Source organism: Macrotis lagotis, chromosome 5 (assembly GCF_037893015.1).
Source record: "Macrotis lagotis isolate mMagLag1 chromosome 5, bilby.v1.9.chrom.fasta, whole genome shotgun sequence".
NCBI lineage: Eukaryota > Metazoa > Chordata > Mammalia > Peramelemorphia > Peramelidae > Macrotis > Macrotis lagotis.
The window spans coordinates 11,751,978-11,777,270 of NC_133662.1; the positions used below are offsets into that span (position 1 = coordinate 11,751,978).

The 25,293-nt window shown below is 39.0% G+C and overlaps 1 protein-coding gene across 3 annotated transcripts in view; it reads right to left on the minus strand.

Annotated features, from left to right (window-relative positions):
- Nucleotides 1-1,992: 1,992 nt before the first annotated feature.
- The window catches only part of BTBD9 (BTB domain containing 9), a 502,020-nt gene continuing 478,719 nt past the window's right edge, over nt 1,993-25,293 (minus strand). For all 3 annotated transcript variants that reach the window (XM_074236844.1, XM_074236845.1, XM_074236843.1), the window contains one exon: nt 1,993-2,319. In XM_074236844.1, the coding sequence (XP_074092945.1) occupies nt 2,011-2,319 (309 nt within the window). In that variant the 3' untranslated portion in view covers nt 1,993-2,010. The remainder of the gene's footprint in view (nt 2,320-25,293) is intronic.

A 25,293-nucleotide genomic window follows, 5' to 3' on the forward strand; every position in this document is an offset into this window, starting at 1 on the left:
TGAAGTAACAGGCAGAGTAACTTGTAGGGAAGAGTCATAATAAATACTCTCCACCTTGTGGGGATGCCTATGATTCAAAGAGTGGGAAAATGGGCAGGAACAAAAAGTGGGCCAAGAAGGATCTATCTCTTCAAGCAATGACCCAGCTAGTGTTTAGAGGGTGACCTCAGCTAGATCTTCTGGCTGTTTTTCAAACTTCTCCTACCTTTACTCCTTTTCCTCCTCCTCCTCTCCCTCCACGCTACCTCTTCTTGCCTTGGTATATCTTGCTCTGTGCTGACCTGTGTTCAAAGAGAAGGAAAACCTTTCCACTTAATTATGCAGTTTGATGCTCTCCCACTATTTCAATATTGATATACCACTCAACGTGAAATTAAATCAAAAGAAAAAGCATATTTAATTGACGACCTGTCAGATTTTTTTTTCTATTCCAAGGAATATGTTTTCAGATGCCAGTAAAAGAAAAATACCCAATCCAAAGCAAACCACTTTATTCTGAGCTGGACTCTAGAATTTGCTGATGTCCCCTAAGTCTAATATTTTTAGAGACAGCAGGTTTTCTGAAGCTTCTGAGAAAGCACTAGCTCTTTAGTGCCCACCCCCTTCATCTCTTCTTTCTAGCCCCACAAAACAAACTTGGAGCTCTCAGTGAACTGCACTTGGGGCTGGAGAGAGGGAGCTGATTATGTCTGTGAATGTGGGGGGAAGCTCTCAAGATAAACGAAAGCATAATCTGATCAAGTTTCAAAGGACAGTTAACACTGAAGGGGGAATTGTTGAAATAAGAGACAAGACCAAAGCAGATCAGGCTACAATAGTCAATTAAGAAAATTTTTATGGAAATTAGGAAGAAAACTCCTTCTAATAGCCTTTTAAAATTCCCAATTGAGTATTATAGTCCACAAAAACATCTTAAAAAAAAGAGACCTTAATTGCAAATTCCCAGTTCTGTATTCCTGATGCTTGTCATTAACAGGAGTACAAACAAAAACAAGAAGCCTTGAACCTGTACATATTCCTGCAGAAACTTCAACCAGACCAGAACAGACTAAAGATACACATCCATCTATCTACACCTGGAGATACAGATATGCACACATGTATACGTTCTATGAAATTAGCAGGTGCTGGGACTATGTGTCAGAATCCCAAAGTTGAAAAAAAACCACAAAACAAAACCCAAAACATGGCTGCTCCAGATATATTTCAGAAATGACAGGTTAATAACTCTGCAATTCAAGTGATTATTAGCTATGGTGTCCAAAGATTGGCTTCCTTGTTGTGTATTTTGTTAGATCTCCTTGAAGCAGGCTCCTTGTCAGAACAGGTGCTGCAATCAGCTACATCTGGGTCTCATCTCAAAGACATGCTTGATATTTTCCTATTCTACCCCATGCATAACCGTTTAGAAATAAGGGAGGGGAATTACTGCCTCAAAAGGGACTTGGAAAAAAATTACCATCTGAGCTTTTCAAAGAGATCTGGAACACCTATGATTCAGCAAATTGAGAATAACTAAAAGAAATAAAAATCATTTAGTTGCCAAGGCAATGTGTTCCATAAAAATAAACACTCCCACCAAAAACCTATTTCCTAAAGGGTGCCTCCAGGTAATAAATGCTTAATGTATTCTCTTCCCAGTCTAGTGTTCAGATGCCATTTTTGTATTCCAACACGGGTCTGTCTATTATTTCCTTCCGTTCCCTTTGCCTGGGTTAGATTAGAGAGGTAGGGTGTTAATGGTGGACTTGATGAAGATTGAAGACCCATTTTCTCCCCCTGGAGACCAGTCTGATTTGAACAAATTGAAGCAAGTGAAGCAGCCCCCTTTCTGTCCTTGGGAGAAAACCTGTTCTATTTCCTTATTTTTCAGGCAGACCTACTCCCCTTTGGAAACAGCAGCAATAGGGAAAAAGTCATGTAACAATTCCTGTCCAAGAAGGACAAGGACTTCCTATTGTCATTTGGGCCCAAACCAAGTCACTGCATCCATCCCTTTCTCTTCATCTTTTATTGGGGTTGAACAGGTGATCGAGAAGTGGGTCCTGGGAGGGACTGGTTTGAACTGTTGCTGGAGGGTCGAAATGAGTAAGGGACCAGCTGCTGCCCCCCAGGGCTCTCTTCTTCTCCTGCTGCTGCTGCTGCTGTTGCTCCCGTAGTTGACCCCGCTGCTGTGGCCCCTGCCGTGGCTGCCCCTGCTGTGGATGCCCCCGCTGGGGCTGCCCCCGCTGCTGGTGGTGGTCCTGTGGTTTCCTCCTTGCTCTCCTCCTTGTGGTTGCTGCTCTGCTCTGGACATTCAAAGTGTACACAGTGGAATACCTGGATGGGAAGGAAGAGATGGGAGAATCTAGTCAGAAGCCCACTGGATGGGGTATGATTTCCTGGCTTGTAGACCCAGCAGCTTCCTAAGAAAGCCAACAGGGGAAATAAGGTTTGTGAGGAGTCTCCAACACCCTTTAGATCCAAAATGCTTCAAGTCAGTTGTTCACTCTGCACACAATTAGTTATTTTCAATAAGATCTCAGCATTTCTGGGCTCCTTTGCCTTATCCTTCCTTTCCTTTTACTCTAAAATCCATGATTCTTTTTTTTCTGGGATTTTAGGCTTTTATAGTTTGAAGTTGGGACATTAAAATGAGAATACTACCCAACCAAAAACATCAAACAGAGAACACATTTATCTCTAAATGGCTATATGACCCACATCCCATTATCCACCTCTAATGCCTAAAGCAAAGGAATTAAGCCACAGAAAAAAAGCTAGTGACAATCAATAACCTTAAACGTTACCACATTTGAAAATACAGCATGTCTGTCTTGTGAATGGGGTTCAAGAGCACCGAAAGGAATATTAAGTGGTCCACATCATCTAAAATAAATCCTTTTGTTGTGAGGGAACTAGGACTAATATGGGAGATGTGGAATCATTTTTTTCCCAAGGATTAAAAGCAGAAAGAGTTACTAGGACCAACATGTGGGTAGAGCTTGCTGGCCTATATGTGCATCTGGCAGATCCCATGTGTTATCGCCACGTCAGGGTTGAAGGACAATTAAGCTGAGGGATCCCATAAGTAGCAGCTGCTGCCAACAGTCCTGAGAAGGGTAAGAGCTGATCTCCTATTCTCTAAGCAATAAGTAAAAACATGGAGATCCAGAATAGGTTAGAGTTTGAGGTGGCTCCATCAGACTTCTGTTACACAACTATTTGTATCTGGAAGAAAGGTTAGTACATCTGGGTAAAACTTCTTTGTGGCCAATAGTGCCATTGCAGGGGTTTGAGCTTTCCTATGTGTATCTGTGTATTCCTGTGTTGTACACAACCTGAAGGGATCCCCTCAATTAGGGTGTCTCTTACTCAAGATTTTGAGTTCAGAGAGAACTGAAGGGACAGTGGGTGATGAGGCTAAAATGATAATAAAGTACCAATGACTGCTTTTTCTTTGACATGCATGTGACCCTCACTAATTGACAGTCATGTTCACAGCAGAGACTGCAGGACCTTGGTAAAGTTGTCTTTGGGAAGGATGTTGTACTAGGGGGGTCTCAATCTGGGTTATTACTCTGGCTGCTACCTCAGGCATCTGGGGTAAGAAATGTCTCTCTCAGGTCTGTTTCCTCATCTGTAGAAGGAAGGGGCTGGACTTGATGATCTCTAAGGACTGGGATTCTGTGCCTCTCTAGATTTACTTACTCCTACAGTGTGGCCCAAGCCTATGACAGACCATGTGGGATACCCTAATGACTTCAAGGACCTTGCTTGAGAGATAAAGCCAACTTACAAGAAACATTAATAAAAATACATAAAATCACCAGATATTACATTACATATAGTATAGTCATACTGTAGGAACTTAGAGGTCAGGGACACCAATAAGGCTGGAGTGGCTGGGCAAAGCTTGTTATGTGAAGGAGGGGAAGCCTTGTCCTAGTCCTTGAAGAACTGCAGAGGATTTGGCCGAGAGGAAAGAGGGTAATGCTGTTGGTAAAGTGGTACACTGTAGAACAAACTGGAACTATACCCAAAGCACTATAAAACCATGAAGACTTGGGAGAAAGGGGGAAGACGAAGATGAATGCTAGCATAGAAGCTGGGTGAACAAAGTGCATTTATGAGGGGCAGTAGAGCATTGGCCTGAGGCTGCAGTGAGAGCCATGAAGGCTAAGTAGAAGAATTTAAACTTGATATCAGTGGAAATAGGGAAGAGGGTTTTTCCCACCCTGTTTTTATATTTTTGGGTTTTGGGTAAAGAATCAATTTACATGATGAGAGTGATATTCTAGGACGATCAATATGGTGGTTGTGCATAGAATAGGTTTAGATGGGGCTAAAAGGCTATTGTAGTAACTTAGGTGTAATTATGGTCCTGGCCTAGAGAGCTAGGCAGAGGAGAATGAAGTGGGGGGGAGGGGGGGGAATGGATAGCAGACATTTCAAAGGAAAAATGAATGGAGCTTGTTGACTAATGAGAGACAGGGAATGAAGAAAGATGAGTCAAACATAATTCCCCAGTTTTGAGCCTAGATATCTGGAAGAACAAGGGGGTGCCACATGTAAGTCTTCTCTTAGTATTAAGCTCTATTTGTAGGCTTCTCCCTTTGATTTTCTCAGAATGTTTCTGAGGAAATAAAAGTCCCTTTCTACAATCCCACCCCCATATACCCTTTTGTATGAGAATCAAGTTTAGGGGTGGGGAGCAGACAAATACATTATTAAATTATGTAATCTATTTAAAATAAAGTTCCTTTCTTTTCTTCCTACATCAAGATCTCACCCACATCCTTGTTCCAACTTATATATTATTCTTTTAGAACTCAGAATTTCAAAATCTTATAAAAAAAAGATACAGATACCCCTTGTATTCAAGGGGTCTTTTAACCTGGGCTCTTTTTAAGTTTCTCTAGATTCCATTTGTGTTCCCATAACTGAAAAAGTTAATTTCTTTCCTTAAAGATAATGATCTTATATACCGTCCTTTCTGAAAATTTTTTCAGAGAACATTTTTACTGCTCTGTTATCGTTGTTTTTAATAGATTCAGCTAACATTCATTAAGCAACTGCTGTATGCAATAGGAGATGATTAACTGGAGGAAGGAGTAAGGGGGGGGGCAAGACTCTACTCTATATACTATAACTGATCAGTCACCAAAAAAGTCAAGGGTAGCAAAGAGATCACTCTTGCAGGAGTGAGAAGAACAGATATCACGGGAATACAAAGAGTGGGGGCTCCATATTATTTTAGAGAGCTGGTGCTCTCCTTAAAGAACCCATGCCAGAGTCATCTGTAAGGACCAAAGACCTAGAAGGCTTGCCTTCTGTTTCTCACATCTCATCCAAAATCAAGACTAGGCCCAGTGTGGGGCTGAGGGAACACTTCAAGTCACTTCCTCTGTCAGACCACGTACACTGTGCTAAGGGCTGGGGGGGATAAAGAGGCAAAGGACAGTCCAGTTCTCAAGGGGCTTATACTCTGATGGGAGAGGCAACATGTAAACATATATATATATATATAATACAGGAAAAATATTAAATAATAATTAACAGAGGGAAGGTGTAGAATGAAGAGTTGGGGAAAGGCTCTTTATAAAGTTGGCATTTCAGTTGAAACTGGAACCAAAGAAGCCTTCAAAGTTCCTAGCACTGGAGACTGGAGTAATGTTGGCACACTCTCAGAATTGAAGACCCCTGAAGAAAGAGGATGATGTATGTATTTGATCTCTGCTTATTTCATCATCTGCAGGCTCCACATCAATGCTAAAGCATGGGCCAGCATCCTTGCTGCAATTAACAGATTTTTTTTTTTGATAGTATAGCTTCTTGTACCAGGACAACCCCTGTGCGTTCTTGTATCCTTTCACTGACATTTAAGTAAAGAACTGGGTCTGATACAGAAAGGATTTGTAACAAGATATATTGAGGTATGGATGGCTAGAAGTGGTGATACCAGAGCAATGCTGCCTTGAGTTTCCCTCCATCTCTCTGCAGAACAATATACACAACCTTGTATTTACTATATATCATTCTGTACTTTTCTTGTGAATACAGCTTAATGTTTTCATTACAAATTTTTCCTTCCTCTCTTACTTTTTTTTTGTCTTATTTGCAGTCCTCTGATTTATTTGTGTTAAGAAGTCTGGTAGATCAGACTTGTACTTAACTCAAGTGTATGATTAGAGCCCCCTATCGTTTTGGGGGGCTCACTTGGCACATACTGGTTTAGATTGCTTAGAGGCAGGGCTCTATGGGGAGTTGCTTTCTAGAATGGGTGAGGGGAACAGTCATGACTGTCTAAGCAGTCACCATTCCCTTTTTTCCAAGGAAACTGAAGAAAGTCACTTATGTAGTTTACTTAAATAATTCCTAAGTGGGAGATATTTTGAAATGAGTAGGTAGTGGCTACTCCATTCCTGAACTGCCTCCTTGGTTGACTTCTGAGTCTGGCTGAAAGAGGGGAACCTGGTACACCTTACATTTCCTTCCTTCCTTCCCTAAACTCGTTACTTTGCCCCCTTTCTTTCTTTTCTTTCTGTGCTTCTCCCTCTGTCCCCTCCTTGGTAAGTGGCCTAAATTAGGGCTTTTTACTTCCTTGAGAACCCATGTGATCTAATTTCTTCTTTCCTGAACCTTCCCATGTATGCAACTCCCTTTTGGAAAGGAAGTGACCAAAGCTGAATGAGGCACACAGGGTGCAGATGCACTATTGATTTATGCAAAGCCATTATCATAGTAGCTGCATTATTTTCTCTTCTCCTTTTCTGCAATCGTGTATCCCATTAGCCTGTTTGATTGCCACTGCACACAAAGCGGGCACCTTCACTGAACCATCTTCAATAGCTCTGGATCTTTTCCCTGAGAGGAGCTGGCTAATTTAGAATGTAGTCGTGTGTATGAATCCAACCCAGCTTTATTCACAACCCCCGTGCGTTCTTTTTTGTGGCTGCTGTTTATTATCATTTTGTCTTTCTTCTTGGAGCCATAATTCTCACCCTGTTTTGGGTAATCTGGTGTGTTATTTTCCTCCCAATTCTTGGGAGTGATATATATTGATGTGTTAGCCCTTTCTTGGTGATCAGACTAATTCCTCCTCTGGTTACTCTGCCTTTTATTAAAGGGATTCCTCAAACTCTAATTGCATATCAGACTTTCAAGTTTTGAAAAACCAAAGCCATTGCCAATTTTCCCAAGTTAACATAGAGTTCTCTGCAAACTGTAGCAAGATTCAAGAAAATTTAATAAATGCTGATCAATGATTCTACCTTGTTTCCTGGTTTCTCCTAAGTAATTTTCACTGACTGCCTTCCATGTCAACCAAAACAAATAGGATTTCTCATTCCAGCTTTCAACTTACATTTACACGGTGACGTATCTTTATAAAATAGATGCCTACTTCTCACTGATACACTGATATCTAGCTATAAGTCAGACACAAAGACATGGCTTCTAAATTATGTTACCCTTCAAACTTCCCATTTTTCTTTTGCTATTGCTGGTATGACACCAGGCACCCACTCTATTCAATAAATATTAAATGAGGATGATGATGATGGCAGGCAGCTCATCTTAGGTGCTGAAATATGAATACTTTATGGATTTTAGAAATGTTTTATCTCTGCACATTTAAAAAATGCAGACCAAGTATTTTTTCAAATATAAAAAAAAATTCTACAAATCAACGTTTTATTTAAGCACACTGTAACAATTCATTTATAGGGTGAGGAGAGGGTTGAGAAGGTGCTAAGAGTATTTCTCCCTAGGAATAATTTCCAAGTTGGAAGCAATTTTTTTCAGCCCTGTACCTTAAATTAACTTTTGTACCTACTCTATTTCACTAAATATTAACTGATGATAATGATGAAAATGATAGGGAGCTCATCTTAGTTGCTGAAAAATGAATACTCTAATGGATTTTAGAACATTTAAAAATGCACACCATGTATTTTTCCAAATATGAAAAAAAAAAATTTCTACAAATTAACATTTTATGTAAGAACACTGTAACAATTCACTGGGGAGAAGGAATGTTGGTAAGTATAGTATTTCTCATTAGGAAATATTTCCAAGCTAGAAGCAATTTTTTTTAAGCCCTGCATCTTAAATTAACATTTGCTTTAGATGCGAAAGGACAAAACAAAGTTAACAAATGTTTTTGCCCTCCCTAGACATGAGAATGGTTTCAGATTCTGGATCTGAATGGGCTACTAGTAGGAACAAATTTGTGCTTCTTCCAAATCCCCAAAATGTGAAATTTATTTATCTTGTTGCCACATATTTTGCTTTGACTAGTTTTTACTCTGTCTCAGTACATGAGCTATTCTTTGGTCATCCTTCTTACTCTATCCCAACCCTTCCCTGTTGACTCTGGATGTTGCCTATTAGTTCCTTGACTCTTTGACTTGTGTCCTGGCTATTCTTTCATCAACACTATTAAAGTAAATTTTCAATCTCCATGCATCCCTTCTGGTGCTGGACTCTCCTGGACAGGTTGGCTTTTGTGGACTACAGATCTCCCCATCCCAAAAGGCATTCTTTGCTAGACTGCTGCTGCCCTCTGCAGGCTCCTGGGAAACCTTCCAGTTCACAGTGTTATCCAGGTTAACTAAACTGAATATTCTAAGGCCTCAAAGGGTCAATGTTTATGTGATTGTAAAGTCTTTCAAATTTGAAAGAATCTTGGGAGTTGGAAGAGATCTTGGAAGGCATCCAGTCCAAATTCCCAGCAACATCAAGAATTCTCTTGAAACATTCAAGAGTAGCAGACATTCAGTCTAGCTGGGAATTTGCTATATTTTGAAGCAACTTGTTTCAATGTTAACAAAAATTATTAGAAAGTTGTTTTTTTTTTAGGTTTTTGCAAGGCAAATGGAGTTCAGTGGTTTGCCCAATAGGTAATTAGACTCCAGGGCCGGTGCTTTATCCACTGCGCCACCTAGCTGCCCCTAGAAAGGTTTTCTTTATATGAGCTGGAATAAATCTCAGGTCTCTTTCAACTTCTTGGGGGAGAAATTGCCTACTCTGAATGCTTCCACTTCAACTCCTTGAAATCTAATCTAGTGTTCAGATTTTAAAACAGTAATATAATTTCTTCCCCAAAAGTCATCACTAGGGGCAGCTAGGTGGCACAGTGGACAGAGCACTGGACCTGGAGTCAGGAGGACTATGAGTTCAAATCCAGCCTCAGACACTTAATAATTGTCTAGCTGTGTGACCCTGAGCAAATCACTTAACCCCATTGCCTTAAATAAAAATTTAAAAAAAATTTAAAAATTCATCACTATCTTCCTAATTCTTAAATTCTCAAATCCACATAACAATATTCCTCATTTTCTTTGACTTTTCTGTAGTACTTGGTACTAATAATACTAGTTTCTTTAGGGCATTCTCTCCTTCCTAGCCCATTCTCCTAATGCTTTCCTTCTTCTGATTGTTCACTTTTCTACTTCATTTATTGGTTCCTCATCTTCTCAAATCCTTACTATGTTTTCTTAAAATTCTACCCTTTGTCACATTTTCTGGTGTTCTTTCTTTTCCTCAGAAATCTTATTTAATCTCAATGCTTCAATCATCATCTCTACATTCCTGCCTTCAGGGAGCTTATTTTCTTTCTGGGGAGAAATAAACACAAGCATGTATCAACCAAATCCCCAAAATGTGAAATTTGTTGATCCTGTTGCCACATGGGGATATGAGTACACAAACATTTATCAAAATAAGATTAAACAGTTTTCAGAGGAAGGGCTCTGGCAGATGGAATGGGGGAGGGGGAACTGCTAGAACCCAGAAAAGGTTCTGAGTGATAACAGTGAGAAGGGGTTGAAGATGGGGTTCCTATATGATAAGCAGCAAAAAGACCCAGCTGACTGAAAACTTGTTGGGAAGGTTCTTAAATGTCAAACAGAGGAGTTTAAATTTGATCCTATATGCCAGGTTGACAGTGAATTTAATCAACATGGGGAGTGAGCACCAGACCTGCACTTAAGGAAGATCACTTTGGTAGCTATGAAGACAGCTTGGGGAGGGAAAGGCTTCTGCAGTAGTTGAGGAGGGAGGTGGTGAAGGAAGAGGTCTTTGGAGAGGGAGAGGGTATGAAAGAGATTCTGTGAGGTATTCTGTGAGATTCTGACAGGATCTGGGCAACTGATTAGATATATGTGGAGTGAAGGACAGGAAGCTGAGGTAACAACAACATTATGAATCTATGACATTCGAAGGATGGTGGTGCTTCTGGCAGAAATAAGAAAGTTAATCAGAATGAAGGATTTTGGAGAAAAGATAGAGACTTCTATTTTGAATATGTTGAACATGTTCATAGAACATCCAATTTGAAAACTCAAGTAGGTAAATGGCAAAGCAAGAGTTGACTTCAGGAAGGGTCAGCCTCAGGGCTGGAAAGAGAACAGTTGTTGTGAGATCACTGAACTAAATAGTATATAAGGAGAAGAGAGGAGGGCCCAGGAATATGCTCAAAGTTAAGGTCAGAATATAGATGCAAACAAAGAATGTTTAGACTGATTAAAAGGAAAACCAGGAGAAAGCAGTGTCCTGGGAACCCAGAACAGGAGGAGACGGCCAACAGTGCCACATGTTTCAGAGAGGTCAAGAAAGATGAGGATTGAGAAATGGTCATTAAACCTGACAATTAAGAGATCATAGGAAACTTTGAAGACAGCAATTGTATCTGGGAGAGAATCTGGAATCCAGACTACATGGGAGTTGAAATGTGAATAAGAGGAAAGGAAGTGAGAGTAATGGGTAACTGGCAGTCAGAAAAGCTAATGCAGTCTTGGGTTGCATTAAGAGGGTCCCACTTGAGGGGCTGAGCCAAGATGGCTACAAGAACGGATGGAGTCTTAGGCGCTCTCTCATAGATCTTTGAAACTAAGGACTCTAAATAAATTTTTGAGAGACAGAATCCACAGAGGTACCCAGTGAGGCAGTTCTCCTACTCAAGGTAACCTGGAAAAGAGCAGAAAGTCTCTGCTCCCCGGGGTCGGAGCCCTCCGGAGGGGTAGCCCGCCAGAGTGAAAGAACTTCAGCCTCCTGGAGGCAGCCCTAGGGTGCTGGGAGCCGCAGCTCACAGCAGTGGGGGCAGTTTCCTGACCTACACCTCAGGGAACACCAGGCACAAATTGGGGGAACAGGGTGGGGGAAACTCTGCCAGAGCGAGCACCCAGCCCTCAGGCCACTGCATTCCAGATCCAGGAAACAGAAGCAGGCGGAGCTGGTAAGCAGGAGCCCCCAGGGCATGAGCCCATTGAGCTGAGGGAGGGGAGTGAAGAGAGAGACTGAAGAGCTCTGTCCTCTGCCCCTGGAACAGGACTCTGGGGCTCTGACCACATTCAGATCCTGATCCCAGTCTAGGCCCCCCCAATAGAACAGCAGGCCCCCTCCCCCACCTCAGCCCCATGGCGGAGCGGGGAGAGCTTGTGGTCATTCACAGACCAGGAGGGAGGACAGAGCTTCACACACTGAGACTCTGGTGGGAGCGTGAGTGTCCCAAAAGCTCAGGAAGCACCCCCAAAACAGGCTTAGGCTGGGAAAATGAGCAAGCAGAGAAACAAGAGAAACACCATTGAGAAATACATTATCTATGAACCCAAGAAGGATCAATATACTCAGTCTGAAGATGAGGAAGCACAAGCTCCTGCATCTAAAGACTCCAAGAAAAATAGAAATTGGGCTCAGGCTATGACAGAGCTCAAAAAAGACTTTGAAAATCAAATAAGGGAGTTAGAAGAAAAACTGGGAAAAGAAAGGAGAGAGATGCAGGAAAAACAGGAAAATGAAGTCAGCAGCTTAGTCAAGAAAATCCAAAAAAATGCTGAAGAAAATAGCATGCTTTTAAAAACCAGCTTAGGTCAAATGGATAAAACAGTTCAAAAAGTTATTGAGGAGAAGAATGCTTTAAAAAGCAAAATTGGCCAGATGGAAAAAGAGATAAGAAAACTCTCTGAGGAGAACAAATCCTTCAGACAAAGAATAGAACTCAGGGAGATTGATGAATTTACGAGAAATCAGGACTCATTACTTCAAAACCAAAAAAATGAAAAATTAGAAGAAAATGTGAAAGATCTCATTGAAAAAACAACTGATATGGAAAACAGATTTAGGAAAGATAATTTAAAAATTATTGGAATACCTGAAAGTCATGATCAGGAAAAGAGCCTTGATATCATTTTCAAAGAGTTACTACAGGAAAATTGCCCTGATATCCTAGAAGAGGGTCCCAGTTTCCAGGAAGGGTAAGGTTACAGTTTCACTGTGGTTTGATCTGAACAGAACTCAGCAGAAGTATTGGGTTCAGTTTGGGATGTCTGTTTAAGGAGGACACTGAGAAGTTGGCAAGTGTCCAAAAGAGGGAAACCAAGAAGTCAATGGTCTTAAGTTACTGGCATATGAAGACTGGTGGAAAGAAATGGTCTACAGGTCTTCAGCCTAGAGAAAAGAAGATGCAAGAAGGGTATAAAGAAAAACTACTATATTCAAGTATTTGAAGGACTGTCATGCACAAACAGTTCATTTGCTTTGCATTTTCAAAAAAGTTCGTTTTTTTTTCAATTTCAGATTCTCTTCTTCCCCCACCCCCTTTCCCCACTCATTGAGAAGGCAATAAATACAACAGAGAGAAAAAAAATGTTTCAATTTGCATTCTGAATCTATTAGTTCTCTATTTGGAGGTAGATCCTTTGAAATTGTACTGAATCACTGTTGATCAGAATTTTTTTCCATATATGAAATTAACTAAATCTAAGGATATAAATTATTTAATATATATATACATCTATGTAATACATATATATGTATACATATGCATTATATATGCATTTTTCTTAAAATGTATATATGAATTTTTCACTTCAAACACTTTTGAACTATTTATCTTTTTGCTGTCAAGATGAAAAAATAGCAATAAAAAATAAACATGCATTGAACTTTGACTTGGGTTCAAATGGGTAGATTTATATCAGGGGCAGCCTTAAGAGATTAATTTTCTTTTGATTCATTTTACTTTCAACTAGAACTTCCTTTGGGAAGTTGACTTTTTTGTTTTGAATTTTTCTTGATTGTCTAGGAGCAAGATGTTGGTTACAGCTGAAAAAATTTAAGCACTACCAGTTGCTCTGGGATGTTGACTCATTATGGTCATTCTCTTGGATGAAATTATTTAGTTTCCTATTAATTTTTAATCTATCTTTCCCTGAACCCTTGTTACATGCAATTTTTTATTGTATCAAGATCTGAAAAAAAATGCACTTAATATTTCTACCTTTTTGTATTTGCTTGTGAGGTTTTTATGCCCTAATACATGAGTCAATTTTTTTATAGGTACCATAAATAATTGAGAAAGAGGTATATTTCTTTCAATTTTCTCCAGAGGTCAACCATATCTAACTTTTCTAAATGCTATTTACCTCCTTCTTGTTTGTTTTGTAGTTGGATTTATCTGGTTCTGAAAGGTGGAGGTGGAAGTCCCTTACTAGTATAGTTTGCTATTTATTTCTTCCTATGACTAATTAACTTCTCCTCTAAGAATGTGGTTGCTATACTACTTGGTTCATGTGATTAATACTAATATTACTTCATTGTCTATGGTACTCTAGCAAGATGTCGTTTCCTTCTTTATTTCTTTCAGTTAGGTCTATTTTGGCTTTTGTTTTTCCTGAGATCAGGATTGCTAACCCTGCTGAGTTTTTTTTTTTAATTTCAGCTGAAGCATAATATATTCTGATCCAGACTTTTCCCTTTATTCTATGTGTATCTGTCTGTTTAAAATGTGTTTCTTGTAGACAACATCTTGTAGGATTCTGGTTTTCATGGGAGAGTTCATCCCATTTACATTCAGTTAGGATAACTACCCCTGTATTTCCTCTATTTCCTCCTCTCCCTCCCTCCTTACCTCCCCTGTCCCATTTAGACTTTTCTCTCTCCTTTCACCTGTCCCTTCCAGTGTTTTGCTTCTGACCACTGCCTCCATCAAATCTGTCCTCCCTTCTAAGAATCCCCCTTTTTTTCCTCTTCCCCTCCTACTTAAAATTTTCTACATAGCTAAGAATATATGTTATTCCCTCCTCAAGCCAAATCCAGTGAAAGTAAGGCTCAAACAATGCTTGCCCTCTACCTTCAAGGGAGTTTTTTTTGCATTTCTTCAAGTAATTTAATTTACCCTAATCTTCCTACCTTTTTCTCTTCTTACAATACTTTAACCCCCCTTTTAAAAAAATATCATCACAGCAAAGTCAATTCATATTCACACCCTCTGTCTATGTATACTAACTGTCCCAATAGAAAAAGAGTTCTCATCTTCCTCTGGAGGAATATAACAGTTTAATCTTTTTTTAGCTTATCTTTTAGCTTTCCTGTTTACCTTCCTATGCTTCTCTCTCTCTTTTTTTGCAGGGCAAATGGGGTTGAGTGGCTTGCCTAAGGCCACACAGCTAGGTAATTATTAAGTGTCTCAGACCAGATTTGAACCCAGGTACTCCTGACTCCAGGGTCGGTGCTTTATCCACAGCACCACCTAGCCACCCCCCCCATGCTTCTCTTGAATCTTGTATTTGAACCTCAAATTTTCTATTCAATTCTAGTCTTTTCATCAAGAAAGTTTGAAAGTCTCCTATTTCAATGAATATTTATGTTTTTCCCCTGAAAGATTAAACTCAATTTTTGTAATTGTATTCCCAGTTGCTTTGCCTTCTGGAATATCATATTTCAAGCCCTTTGATGCTTTAAAGCTGCTAAGTTTTGTGTAATTCTGACTGGGTCCCTGATATTTGAATTGTTTCTTTCTGACTGCTTGCCATTTCTTCTCTTTACCTGATAATTCTGGAATTTGGCTACAAAATTCCTTGGAGTTTTCATATGGGGAACTCTTTCAGGAGGTGATTGGTGGATTCTTTCAATGACTATTTTACCCTCTGGTTCTAGAATGGATCTATCTGGGATAGATATGGCAGGGTTTTAGATTTTTTTTTTTGCAAGGCAATGGGGTTAAGTGGCTTGCCCAAGGCCACACAGCTAGGTAATTATTAAGTGTCTGAGGCTGGATTCGAACTCAGGTACTCCTGACTCCAGGGCCAGTGCTCTATCCACTGCACCACCTAGCTGCCCCTGGATATGGCAGTTTTTTTTGACAATTGTCTTGAAAGATGCTGTGCATGCTCAGTTTTTCATCATAATTTTCAGTTAGTTCAATAATCCCTAAATTATCTCTCCTATTTTCCAGGTCAGTTGTTTTTTTATAATGAGGCATTTTATATTTTCTTCTACTTTTCCTTCTTTTGATTTCCTCTGACTGATTCCATTTGCCCAATTCTATTTTTTAAGGAATTATTTTCTTCAGTTAGCTTTTGTACCTCCTTTCCATTTGATTTTTAAGGAGTTGTCTTTTTCTTCAGTGGACTTTTTTTTTTTACCATTTGGTCAATTGCATTTTTTAAGGAATTGTTTTATTCATTCAATTTTTGTCCTTCCTTTCCCAACATGTTGAATCTCCCTTCCATAACTCATTTCTTTTCCCATGTTTTCTTCAACTTTTCTTGCTTGAGTTTTAAAATTCTTTTCTGAATTCTTCCGAAGAAGACTTTGGTTTGACAACAATTCATCTTCCCCTCTGAGAGTTTCCATAAAAGGAGTTTTTTGACATTGCTAACCTATTCTGGGTTTGTATTTTGATCTTTCCCGTAGCTTTCAGGGTTCTTTTCTGTTTTTTAACTAATTTTTTAACCTATTTTATGACTTTTAAAGTTGATGCACCAGGCTGCATGCCCACTGCACTGGGGAAACCTAGCCTCATCATACCCATTGTGTTGGGATTTCCTGGGTTGGCAGGTTGTTTTATATGCTGGGGCTGGAGGTCTCACAGCTGGCCTGCTTTGCCACTAACCTGCTGAGCTAGGACCAAGGAGCCTTGGATGCTGATCTGTCCTATGGGTTAAGAATCTCCTGCTGGCTTGCTCAGATATGCTGCAGCTGCATACCCCTCTTACCCAAATAAGGCATAGTTTTTCCTTTCTTTTTTAAAAAATATAAATTTATATATTTATTTTCCCATCTACATTGCAAAGACAGTTTTCAACATTCAATTTTTGGGTAAGATTTTGAGTTCCACATTTTTCTCCCTCCCTCCTTCCCTCCCACTGACAGTGACTAATCTGATATAGGTTATATACATATAATTATATCAATCATAAGGGCAGCTAGGCAGTGCAAGGGATACAGCAATGGCCTTGGAGTCAGGAGGACAGGAGTTCAAATCTGGCCTTAAAGTAGTAGACTCTTACTAGCTGTGTGACCTTGGGTAAGTCACTTAAATCTGACTGCTTCACATCCAGGGCCATCGCCAGATGTTCTGATTTATATCTGTCCACTGGACCCAGATGGCTCTGGAGGAGAAAGTGAGGCTAGTGACTTAGTGTAGCATCCCCTCATTCAAATTCACATGCTTGTCATGGTATCACCTCTCTGATGTTAGTGGTCTTCTTTGAAAATGAAGGTCAAACATTATTATTATTATGTTAACTATATTTCCATATATTTTCTTTCTTTTTAAAGAAATATTTATTTATTTATTTTTCCAACTATATGCAATGGTAGTTTTCAAAAAATCATTTTTTGCAAGCTTTTGAGTTTTATATTTTTCTTCTTCTCCTCCCCCCTCCCCTGACAGAAAGCAATCTAATATAGATGTATATAGATATGCATAACCATGATAAACAGAGATCCATGTTAATCAAGTTGTTATACTTCGAGTCTGCTACTAATAATATTGCTGGGTCAAAGGACAAGAACAGTTCAGCAGCTTTTGGGGGGCAGAATGAGCAGACTAATTCACAGTTTCAGTATAACTATTTTCCTATATACCCTCTAGCATGTCATTTTCCTTTTCTCTCATCTGAGTATAAAGTGGTATCTTAATTTTGTTTTAATTTGTATTTCTCTAACTCTTAATGATTTAAAGGACTTTTTCATTTGACTATTGATAGCTTTGAACTCTTTCTCTGAAAATTGCCTGTTTATATCCTTTGATCATTTATCAATTGAGGAATGGCTCTTATTCTCTATAAATCTGATTCAGTTCCCTATATATATTTAAAAATATCTGTATTAGAGAAACTTGTTGCAAAGTTCCTTTATTCCTTCAACCCCCAACTTTCCTACTTCTAATTTCAGCTGCCCTGTTTTGCTTATATAAAACTTTTAAATTGCTGTAATCAAAATTATCTATTTTTACCTCCTTTGAACCTCTCCCTCTTGTTTGGTCATAAACTCTTTCTCTACACATAAAAATCTGAAAGGTAATTTCTTCCATGCTCCACCAATTTGCTTATATTATCCTTTGTATCTTAATCATGTACCCATTTTGACCTTATCTTGGCATATGGTTAGTCTTTGCCTGGTTTCTGCCAGACTGTTTTCTAGTTTTCCCAACATTTTTTGTCAAGTAGTGAGTTACTGACTTAAGCTGGGATCTTTGAGTTTATTGAACATTAGGTACTGTGCTCACTTGCTTCTGTTTGCTGTGTAACTAATTTGTTCCATTGATCAAATACTTTATGTCTTACTCAGTACCAAATTATTTTGATGATTAGAACTTTGTAGTATTACTTTGAGATCTGATCCTGCAAGGACCTCTTCCTTCCTAATTTTTTCATGGATTCACTTGATAGTTTTGATATTTTGTTCCTCCAGATGAATTTTTTTTTAATTTTCTAGGTTAGTAAAGTTAATTCTTTCATAATTTGACAGGAAAGGTATTAAATAAGTAAATTAATTTAGGCAGCCTTGTTATTTTTGTTATCTTAACCTACCCAGGAACAATTACTATTTGTCCAATTATTTATATCTATCTTTGTGTGAAGTGTTTTTGTAACTATATATAACATATAGTTCCTGGATGTAGATTACCCCCAAATGTTTTATTGTCCATAGTTATTGTAAATGGAATTTCTTTCCTCATGCTGGGTTTTGTTGGCAACATCAAGAAATATGGATAATTTATATAGGTTTATTTTATGTCCAGGAATTTTGCTGAAATTTTATTTGTTTATTTTACTTGACACTCTAGGGTTCTCTAATTAAACCATCAAATCATCTGCAATAAGTAAAAGTTTTATTTCCTCATTGCCTAGGCTTACTTCTTCAATTTCTTCTTTTTGTCTTACTGCTATAGATATACAGTATTTTAGTACAATACTGAACAATAATTGCGATAGTCAATATACTTGTTTCACTTTCAAAGTTTCTGGCTTCTTCCCATTACAGAAAACATTTGCTCTTGGCTTTGGATAGATACAACTTATCATTTTATGGAAAGCCCCATTTATTTCTATACTTCTTGTGTTTGTTTGTGTGTGTGTGTGTGTGTGTGTGTGTGTGTGTGTGTGTGTGTGTGTGTGTTTTAGGTTTCTTGCAAGGCAATGGGGTTAAGTGGCTTGCCCACTAGATAATCATTAAGTGTCTGAGGCTGGATTTGAACTCTGGTACTCCTGACTTCAGGGCTGGTGCTCTATCCCCTGTGCCACCTAGCCACCCCACATTTTTTTTTTTAATAAACAGGCATGCAAGTCGTATTTTTGTCAAAAGTTTTTTTTTCTGAATTCGCTTTATATTTAAAGGATTATCATCTGTTTGACCCAGAAGGCAACCAAGATTAGTGAGTGGAAGTTGCAAAGAGGCAAATTTCAGCTTGATATCATAAAAACTTATGGTCACTGTCCAAAAACGCAATTCATTAAGAGAAAGTGAATTTTCTCTCCTTGATCTTCTACTGAGGTTAACTGCTTGTTACGCATGTCAGAGTAGGTATTCTTTTTGTGGATAGCTTGGACAAGTTGGTTGATAAGGACCTTCCTTCAGAATCTGTGATTCTGATGTAGATTGTTTTTTTTTTAGACTGGGGAATGATAAGAGTCTAATGAGTGCTTTATTAAGGGAGGGGAAAACTTGAGTATATTTGTAGGCAACAGGGCTAGGGATGGATATGATTAGAGAGGATGGGGTGGGAGATGGGGAAGATATAATATCCACATCTTGTTGACATCTCTTTAAATCTTAAAGTCAATCTGTTGGGGTGGCTAGGTGGCACAGTTGGATAGAGCACCAGCTCTGGAATTAGGAGTACCTGAGTTCAAATCTTGCCTTAGACACTTAATGTGTGACCTTGAGCAAGCCACTTAACCCCACTGCCTTGCAAAAACCTAAAAAAACAAAGTCAACCTGTTCAAAACTAAGCTTATTATTTCTCCTCCTCCTCTCTCCCAAATAAAACTCTTCTCATCGAGACTTTGCTACTTTTGCCCAATATTTCATATTAAAAACTTTTCTCTTCCTTCATCCCCTCATTTCTCATATCCAATCTTATTCCTTCTACTTTCCACAATATCATGTATCCTGTTCTTCCAAGTCTCATTGCCCCTCCTCTACTAGAATAAATTCTTATTCTTTTTTCACAAATGATTTCAACAGCTTAATAAATGCTCCACTCTTTGTCATCTCTCAATCAACATTTCCCACTGATGTCAAACTAGACTTTCAGAAGATCTAGTCTTATTACTCCTTTGCTCACATATCTTCAGTGTCATCTTAGTGAAATTCAAACTACTTTGCCTAGCACTCAAAGACACCATAATGGCACCATTTTACCTCTTTTTTTCCTTAGTTTTTTTTTTTTTGCAAGGCAAATGGGGTTAAGTGGCTTGCCCAAGGCCACACAGCTAGGTAATTATTAAGTGTCTGAGGTCTAGATTTGAACTCAGGTTCTCCTGACTCAAGGCCGGTGCTCTATCCACTGCGCCACCTAGCTGCCCCTCATTTTACCTTTCGAACACTATAACTAAGGCAGACAGGTGGTGCAAAGTGAATAGAACATTGGCCTAGAGTCAAGTATCCTTGAGTTCAAATCCAGCCTCATATACTTGTTAGTTATGTGAGGCTAGGCAAGACACATAACTGCTGTTTGCCTTGGTTTCTTCAACTGTAAAAATGGGGATAACAATAGTAACTACTTTCCAAATTACTTTTGATGATTGAATGAGATATTTGTGAAATGCTTAGCCCAGTGTCTAGCATAAAGCAGCTATTTAATCAATACATGTTCTCTTCCTCAATCTTATATTACTCCCCATCTCTCAAAATATACTTTCCTGTGTCAATTCCTCTGTCTTTGCCCAGATTCTCAGCCATATTCAACTTAAATATCACCTTATCCCTGAACTTTTTGATCTTACCTCTTCCTCTTCAACTTTCCCTAATTGCTTAGTTACTAATGACATGTTCCACAAATCATTTTGTACCTCCTCCTAAAGCACTTAGTACATTTGGTACTACATTTGGCAAATTGAATTTCACATTTCTTGTGTCTAAAAATGCTTCAACTTTCACATTTGAACTCCCTTCACTGTCTGACACAAGATTTGCCAGAATATCATTTGCTGGAAAGACCCCAGGAAATGAGAACCCCATGTGTCATCTCAGATGTTTCGTTTGCACATCTGTTGACTGGGTAGCAGTGAGAAAAATGACATATTCAAGTCACTTTCATGCACACATAATCCAGACTCATGTGGTAGGATTTTGGGAGTGTTGTCAGTCTTTCCTTGACTATTTTTTTTAACAGAAAGGAATAGAGCAAACAAATAAAAAAAGATTTAATATATTAGATTCTTGTGGCTGCTTGGGCTTTCTCCAAGAGACAAAAGTGGCTTAATTATCCCTTTGTATTATCCATTGCCTTGGACATTTCTTTAAAGAACCAGATATTTCTGTGCATCTGGAGATTGGCTGTTTCTGTTTGTTCTATCTAGAACAACAGTTAGCTACATGAACGCTTGTACATTTCAAGCCTCCCTCTTCAAACTGCAAGGCTCAGCAGTAAGATAGTATTTGAGTTTCTCAGCATAAACTGCATACTTAAATTTATCACACTGATCAGGACAGCTCCAGTATGTTTACCTGTAGCAGGTACTTTTTCCCAAGTTAGTTACTAGCTATGCAATTAATAGTCATGGCAATGTTCCAATATCATGTGGATACACTGTTGAGTATTTGAGACTGATTTGTAGTCAATGTTGTGTCTCTTTCTTCTTTTTCTGTATCCATTCAAGGACTCATTTTCCAAGAAAATCTCCATAGCCTGTTGATGCTTAAGTAAAAAGACAGTCATAAAATTATTCTTTTATTGCTCCTTTCTTTTTACAGTATAGACAATATAAATATAGCATCAATGTCAGTGTCTCCAAAGAACTGGCCAAATCCAGTGGTGTTTCCCTTTTTCTTTTTAGTCCTCTCAAGTCACTTATATTGTTGACCACTCTCACCCTAATCAATCGATCAATCAACAAACAAACTTTTAAGTACCTACTATGAGTCAGGCACTATGCTAGGTTCTGAGGAAAAACAGACAAAAAAGGTTGGATTTCTGTTGCTTTCAAGGAGGAAACCTTTCTTCCACTAGAGTGGAAGAAAACATATACACATATAGAGCAAAATATTGCCAGACATTGCCAATGTAGAGGCACCAAAGTAGGATGTGAACTGGTGTGTGTAAGGAATGTATGCGTGCATAAATAAAAGCTATATGCAAAGCTCTCTGACAGGTGCTGGGGACCCAGATAGAAAAGTGAAACAGACCCTGCTCTCCACAACTCCACTTCTCTTGGGGGAGTCAATACAGACTTTGTTTCAAGTTTCTGCTGAAAGTCAGATGGGAAAGCCCCATAGTCCTTAGAGTGCAGCAGCAAGGCAGATAGATAGCATGGCTCCTCTTTAATATTATTTCCACTGATAAAATTTTATCAGTTTCTTGTGTTGAATCTTCTACCAATGGTGAGGACTTTGGTGACCAGAACTTTCTTTCTTGCATCTTCTGTAGCTGTGGCTTCAGCACCAGCAGGAGGTTCTGCTTCCCAGGCTGATGGCTCCAGGTCTCAGGTGGATTGGTGGTCAGGGTGGGACCAGGGGGCATCGGGCTTGCCTGGCCATGCTGCTTCCTGTTTCCCTCTCACTGTCCAATGCTTCAGCTAAGAAGGCATGCCTGCTTTCTATGTGGCACTGGGTGGGCATGGCCATCCCCTTCTCCACAGGAGTTTCTTCTATAGAAAGAGTCTAGGGACTGAGCTGGACGTAGCGTCAGTGCACTGAGGGGAGCTGTCACTCCCCAGGGCTCCTGTACCTATTTGAGTTTGGTGTTAATTCACCCGGCACCTTTGATCTAGCTCTGATAAGGTGGTGATTAGGAAGATGGTCCCTTAGGCACCATGACAGCTAAGGGGACTTAGATCTGGTGGGCCCTGCTCTTCCTAAAGCTCTAGGGCATGGGGTCCTGGGTTGTCTCCATCAGGGTCATAAAGTTCCAATGGAACTTTCATTTCCAAGGAGAAATTCCTCAGTCTCAGAGTAAGCTAGGGATAGGGAGATGATTGTGGCATCAGTTCCTCTACATGATGTCTTCTTCCTCTGGGTCTTGCTTTTCTTTCAGAAGGGCAGAGAGATGGTACAGGGAATAGAGCACTGCTTGAAGTCAGGAGGACAGAATTCAAACTTGGCCTCAGATATTTCAACTTACTAGCTGTGTGACCTTGGGCAAGTCTCTTTAACCCTCACTGCCTCACCCAGGGCTATCTCCAGTTGTCTTGATTCATATCTGGCCACTGGACCCAAAATGGTTCTGGAGGAGAAAGTGAGGTTGGTGGTTTAGCCCAGCATCCCCCTCATTCAAATCCAATTCATGCTTGTCATGGCATCACTTCCCTGATGTCATGGATTTCTTCAAGAATGAAGGACAAACATTATTATTATTATTATTGTTATTATTATTATTATATTGTTATTATTAGCAAGAAAGCTAATTTGGCTGAAGAGTGTTTCAAGGTAATTTATAATGAGTCTAGGAAGGTATATTGTAGCCAGCTTGTGAAGGGCTTTAAATGCCAAACACAGTATCACATGGAGAATTCTGTGGATTGATGGATTGGGGAGACATTTGAGGAAGGGGAACCAATTAAGAATCTAATGAAAAAAATTCCAGTGAGAAGTGATGATGGTGTGAACTAGAATGGTGGCTATAGAGAAGAGAGAAGGGGAAAATGAGAGCAAAGTTGTGGAAGGAGAATAGATCCTAAATAATAGCAAATAAATGGATATGGGGGTTAAAATGCTGAAGATTACTGAGATTGTGAACCTGGGTCACTGAAAAGTTAATTAGAAAGGAGAATGGATTCGAGGGGAAAGAAAATATGGACATGTTGCGTTAGACATGTTTGTAAAATTCAGTTTGAAATGTTCAACAGGCTGTTTGTTAGACTGTACTGGAGCTCAGGAGAGGGATGAGAATTGAATAGACAGATATAGGAATTGTCTGTAGAGAGGAGATAACAGAATTTGATGAAGTCACCAAGAGTGACAGTGACCTGAAGTATACTTGCATTTAGTGGGCACATTTACAGTTAATGTCCAGCAAAAGAGACTCAAAAAAATCAGCTAGCGAGGGAGAGGGAGAGGGAGAGGGAGAGGGACAGGGAGAGAGAGAGAGAGAGAGAGAGAGAGAGAGAGAGAGAGAGAGAGAGAGAGAGAGAGAAGCATAACAAAAACCCAAAAACCCAGAAAGAAGAGTATATCTTGGAAAAGTGTTAAAAAATGCAAAATTCTAAAGAGATGTCAAAGGACAAGGATTAAGAAATCTCATTGCATTTGGCAAATAAGAATTCACCTATAACTTTGGAGAAAACAATTTTAGAAGTGAGTAAAAGGAGAGGAAAGAAGAGAGAAAATGAGGGAGTTTGGTTTTTCTAGGCATTTGTGAAAAGGAAGATAATGGCTTCAGGGAACAATCATTTCTGGGATTCTGTACTCTCTAGTTTTTCTCAGGGAATTACAGAATACTGGAATTTTTGAGTTTAAAGGAAGAACCTTAAGGTCACTGAGTTCAACCATCTCATTTTATTCTTGAAACTTTGCAAGGTTCAATACTTGGTTCCCCTGTTCTCATCATCATTTCCTGTTGTCCTCACTCCCTAGAACTTATGCAACCTCATGGTTTTAATTGTTATTGATATAGATCATGTTATCTTCCTCTCTATCTTGTTATGATACATTACAGGGATTGCAATACAAGGGGTACTTCCTTAATGATAGCAATGAATGATCCTTCAAAACAGTGAGATAAAAACAGGATAAAAGTGCAATTGCAAAGGATGTACAATCTTACATAGTAGTTTTCTATTTGCTAAAAGGCAAGATAGATGTATATTTTGTGTTATCATCAAGGTTATCTTATTTTAATTTTAGATTTGTTTTTGGCACTTGTCTTCATTTGTACAGTTGTAGGGTTTTGGCATCTTGTTCTTTTGGTTCTGTTTGGTTCACTCCATTTCATACTGTTTTTTTCATGTCTTTGAATTCTTCATATTTGTCTCTCTTGTAGTTATAAAAATTTCACTACACTTTCCTACTATAATTTGTTGAGTCAGCATGTTGTTTCTAAGTTTTTCCATTATAAGTAGCTATGTTTTTTTTTTTCATAGAAATCAGTATTTTCTTATTGTCAGTATAGTCTTGGGATATAAACTGGCAAACAGTATTGCTGAGTCAACAGGGTATTCATAAATTGAATCTTCCATTTTTTATACCCCTTTATCTTTTTACCTTTCTTTAGCTTCATACATTCCACTCCTCAACCTCTACTTGATTATCTTAACCATATTAGAAAAAAAGGCAGTTCTAAGACTCACTACCCTCATGCTTTCCAAACTCCTCCATTAATATAATATCAATAGCCTTGCAGTCTGCTACCAGGTTTCCAACTTTGGTATCTTCTCCAATCCCCTCTTCTCTGCTAGACAAATCTAGGTTGACATCACTTGACTTTCCCCTTTACTATATTTCTAGGGTCTTTCTTGTTTTGATTTTACAGTCTTTGGTTCAGATCTTCATGCTGTATATTTAAAGGGATACAAGTCTGTCTCATGACTCCCTGCTGGCCTGCTTCCCTTGCTTACATGAATTTCACTTTATTCAGTAGCAAGAAGCACCTTCCAAGTGCTGTTTCAATGACACCATCCCGCCATCAGGAGTTTATAATAGTTCCTAATTACTAAACAATATCTGCAAGTCTGTCTGCTTTACTTAGGTAGTCTCATTTCTTACTTTTCTGCTCTGCTCAAACAACTTATTCATTTCCCCTGCACATGTCATGGCTGCTTCTCAATTGCTCTGATGTGATTTTTTTCTTTGTGTTCTTGTGTTCTCTCTTTCTCATGCAGTTTATAAACACAATAAAGATAGGGACCATGTCTCTCATCAGAC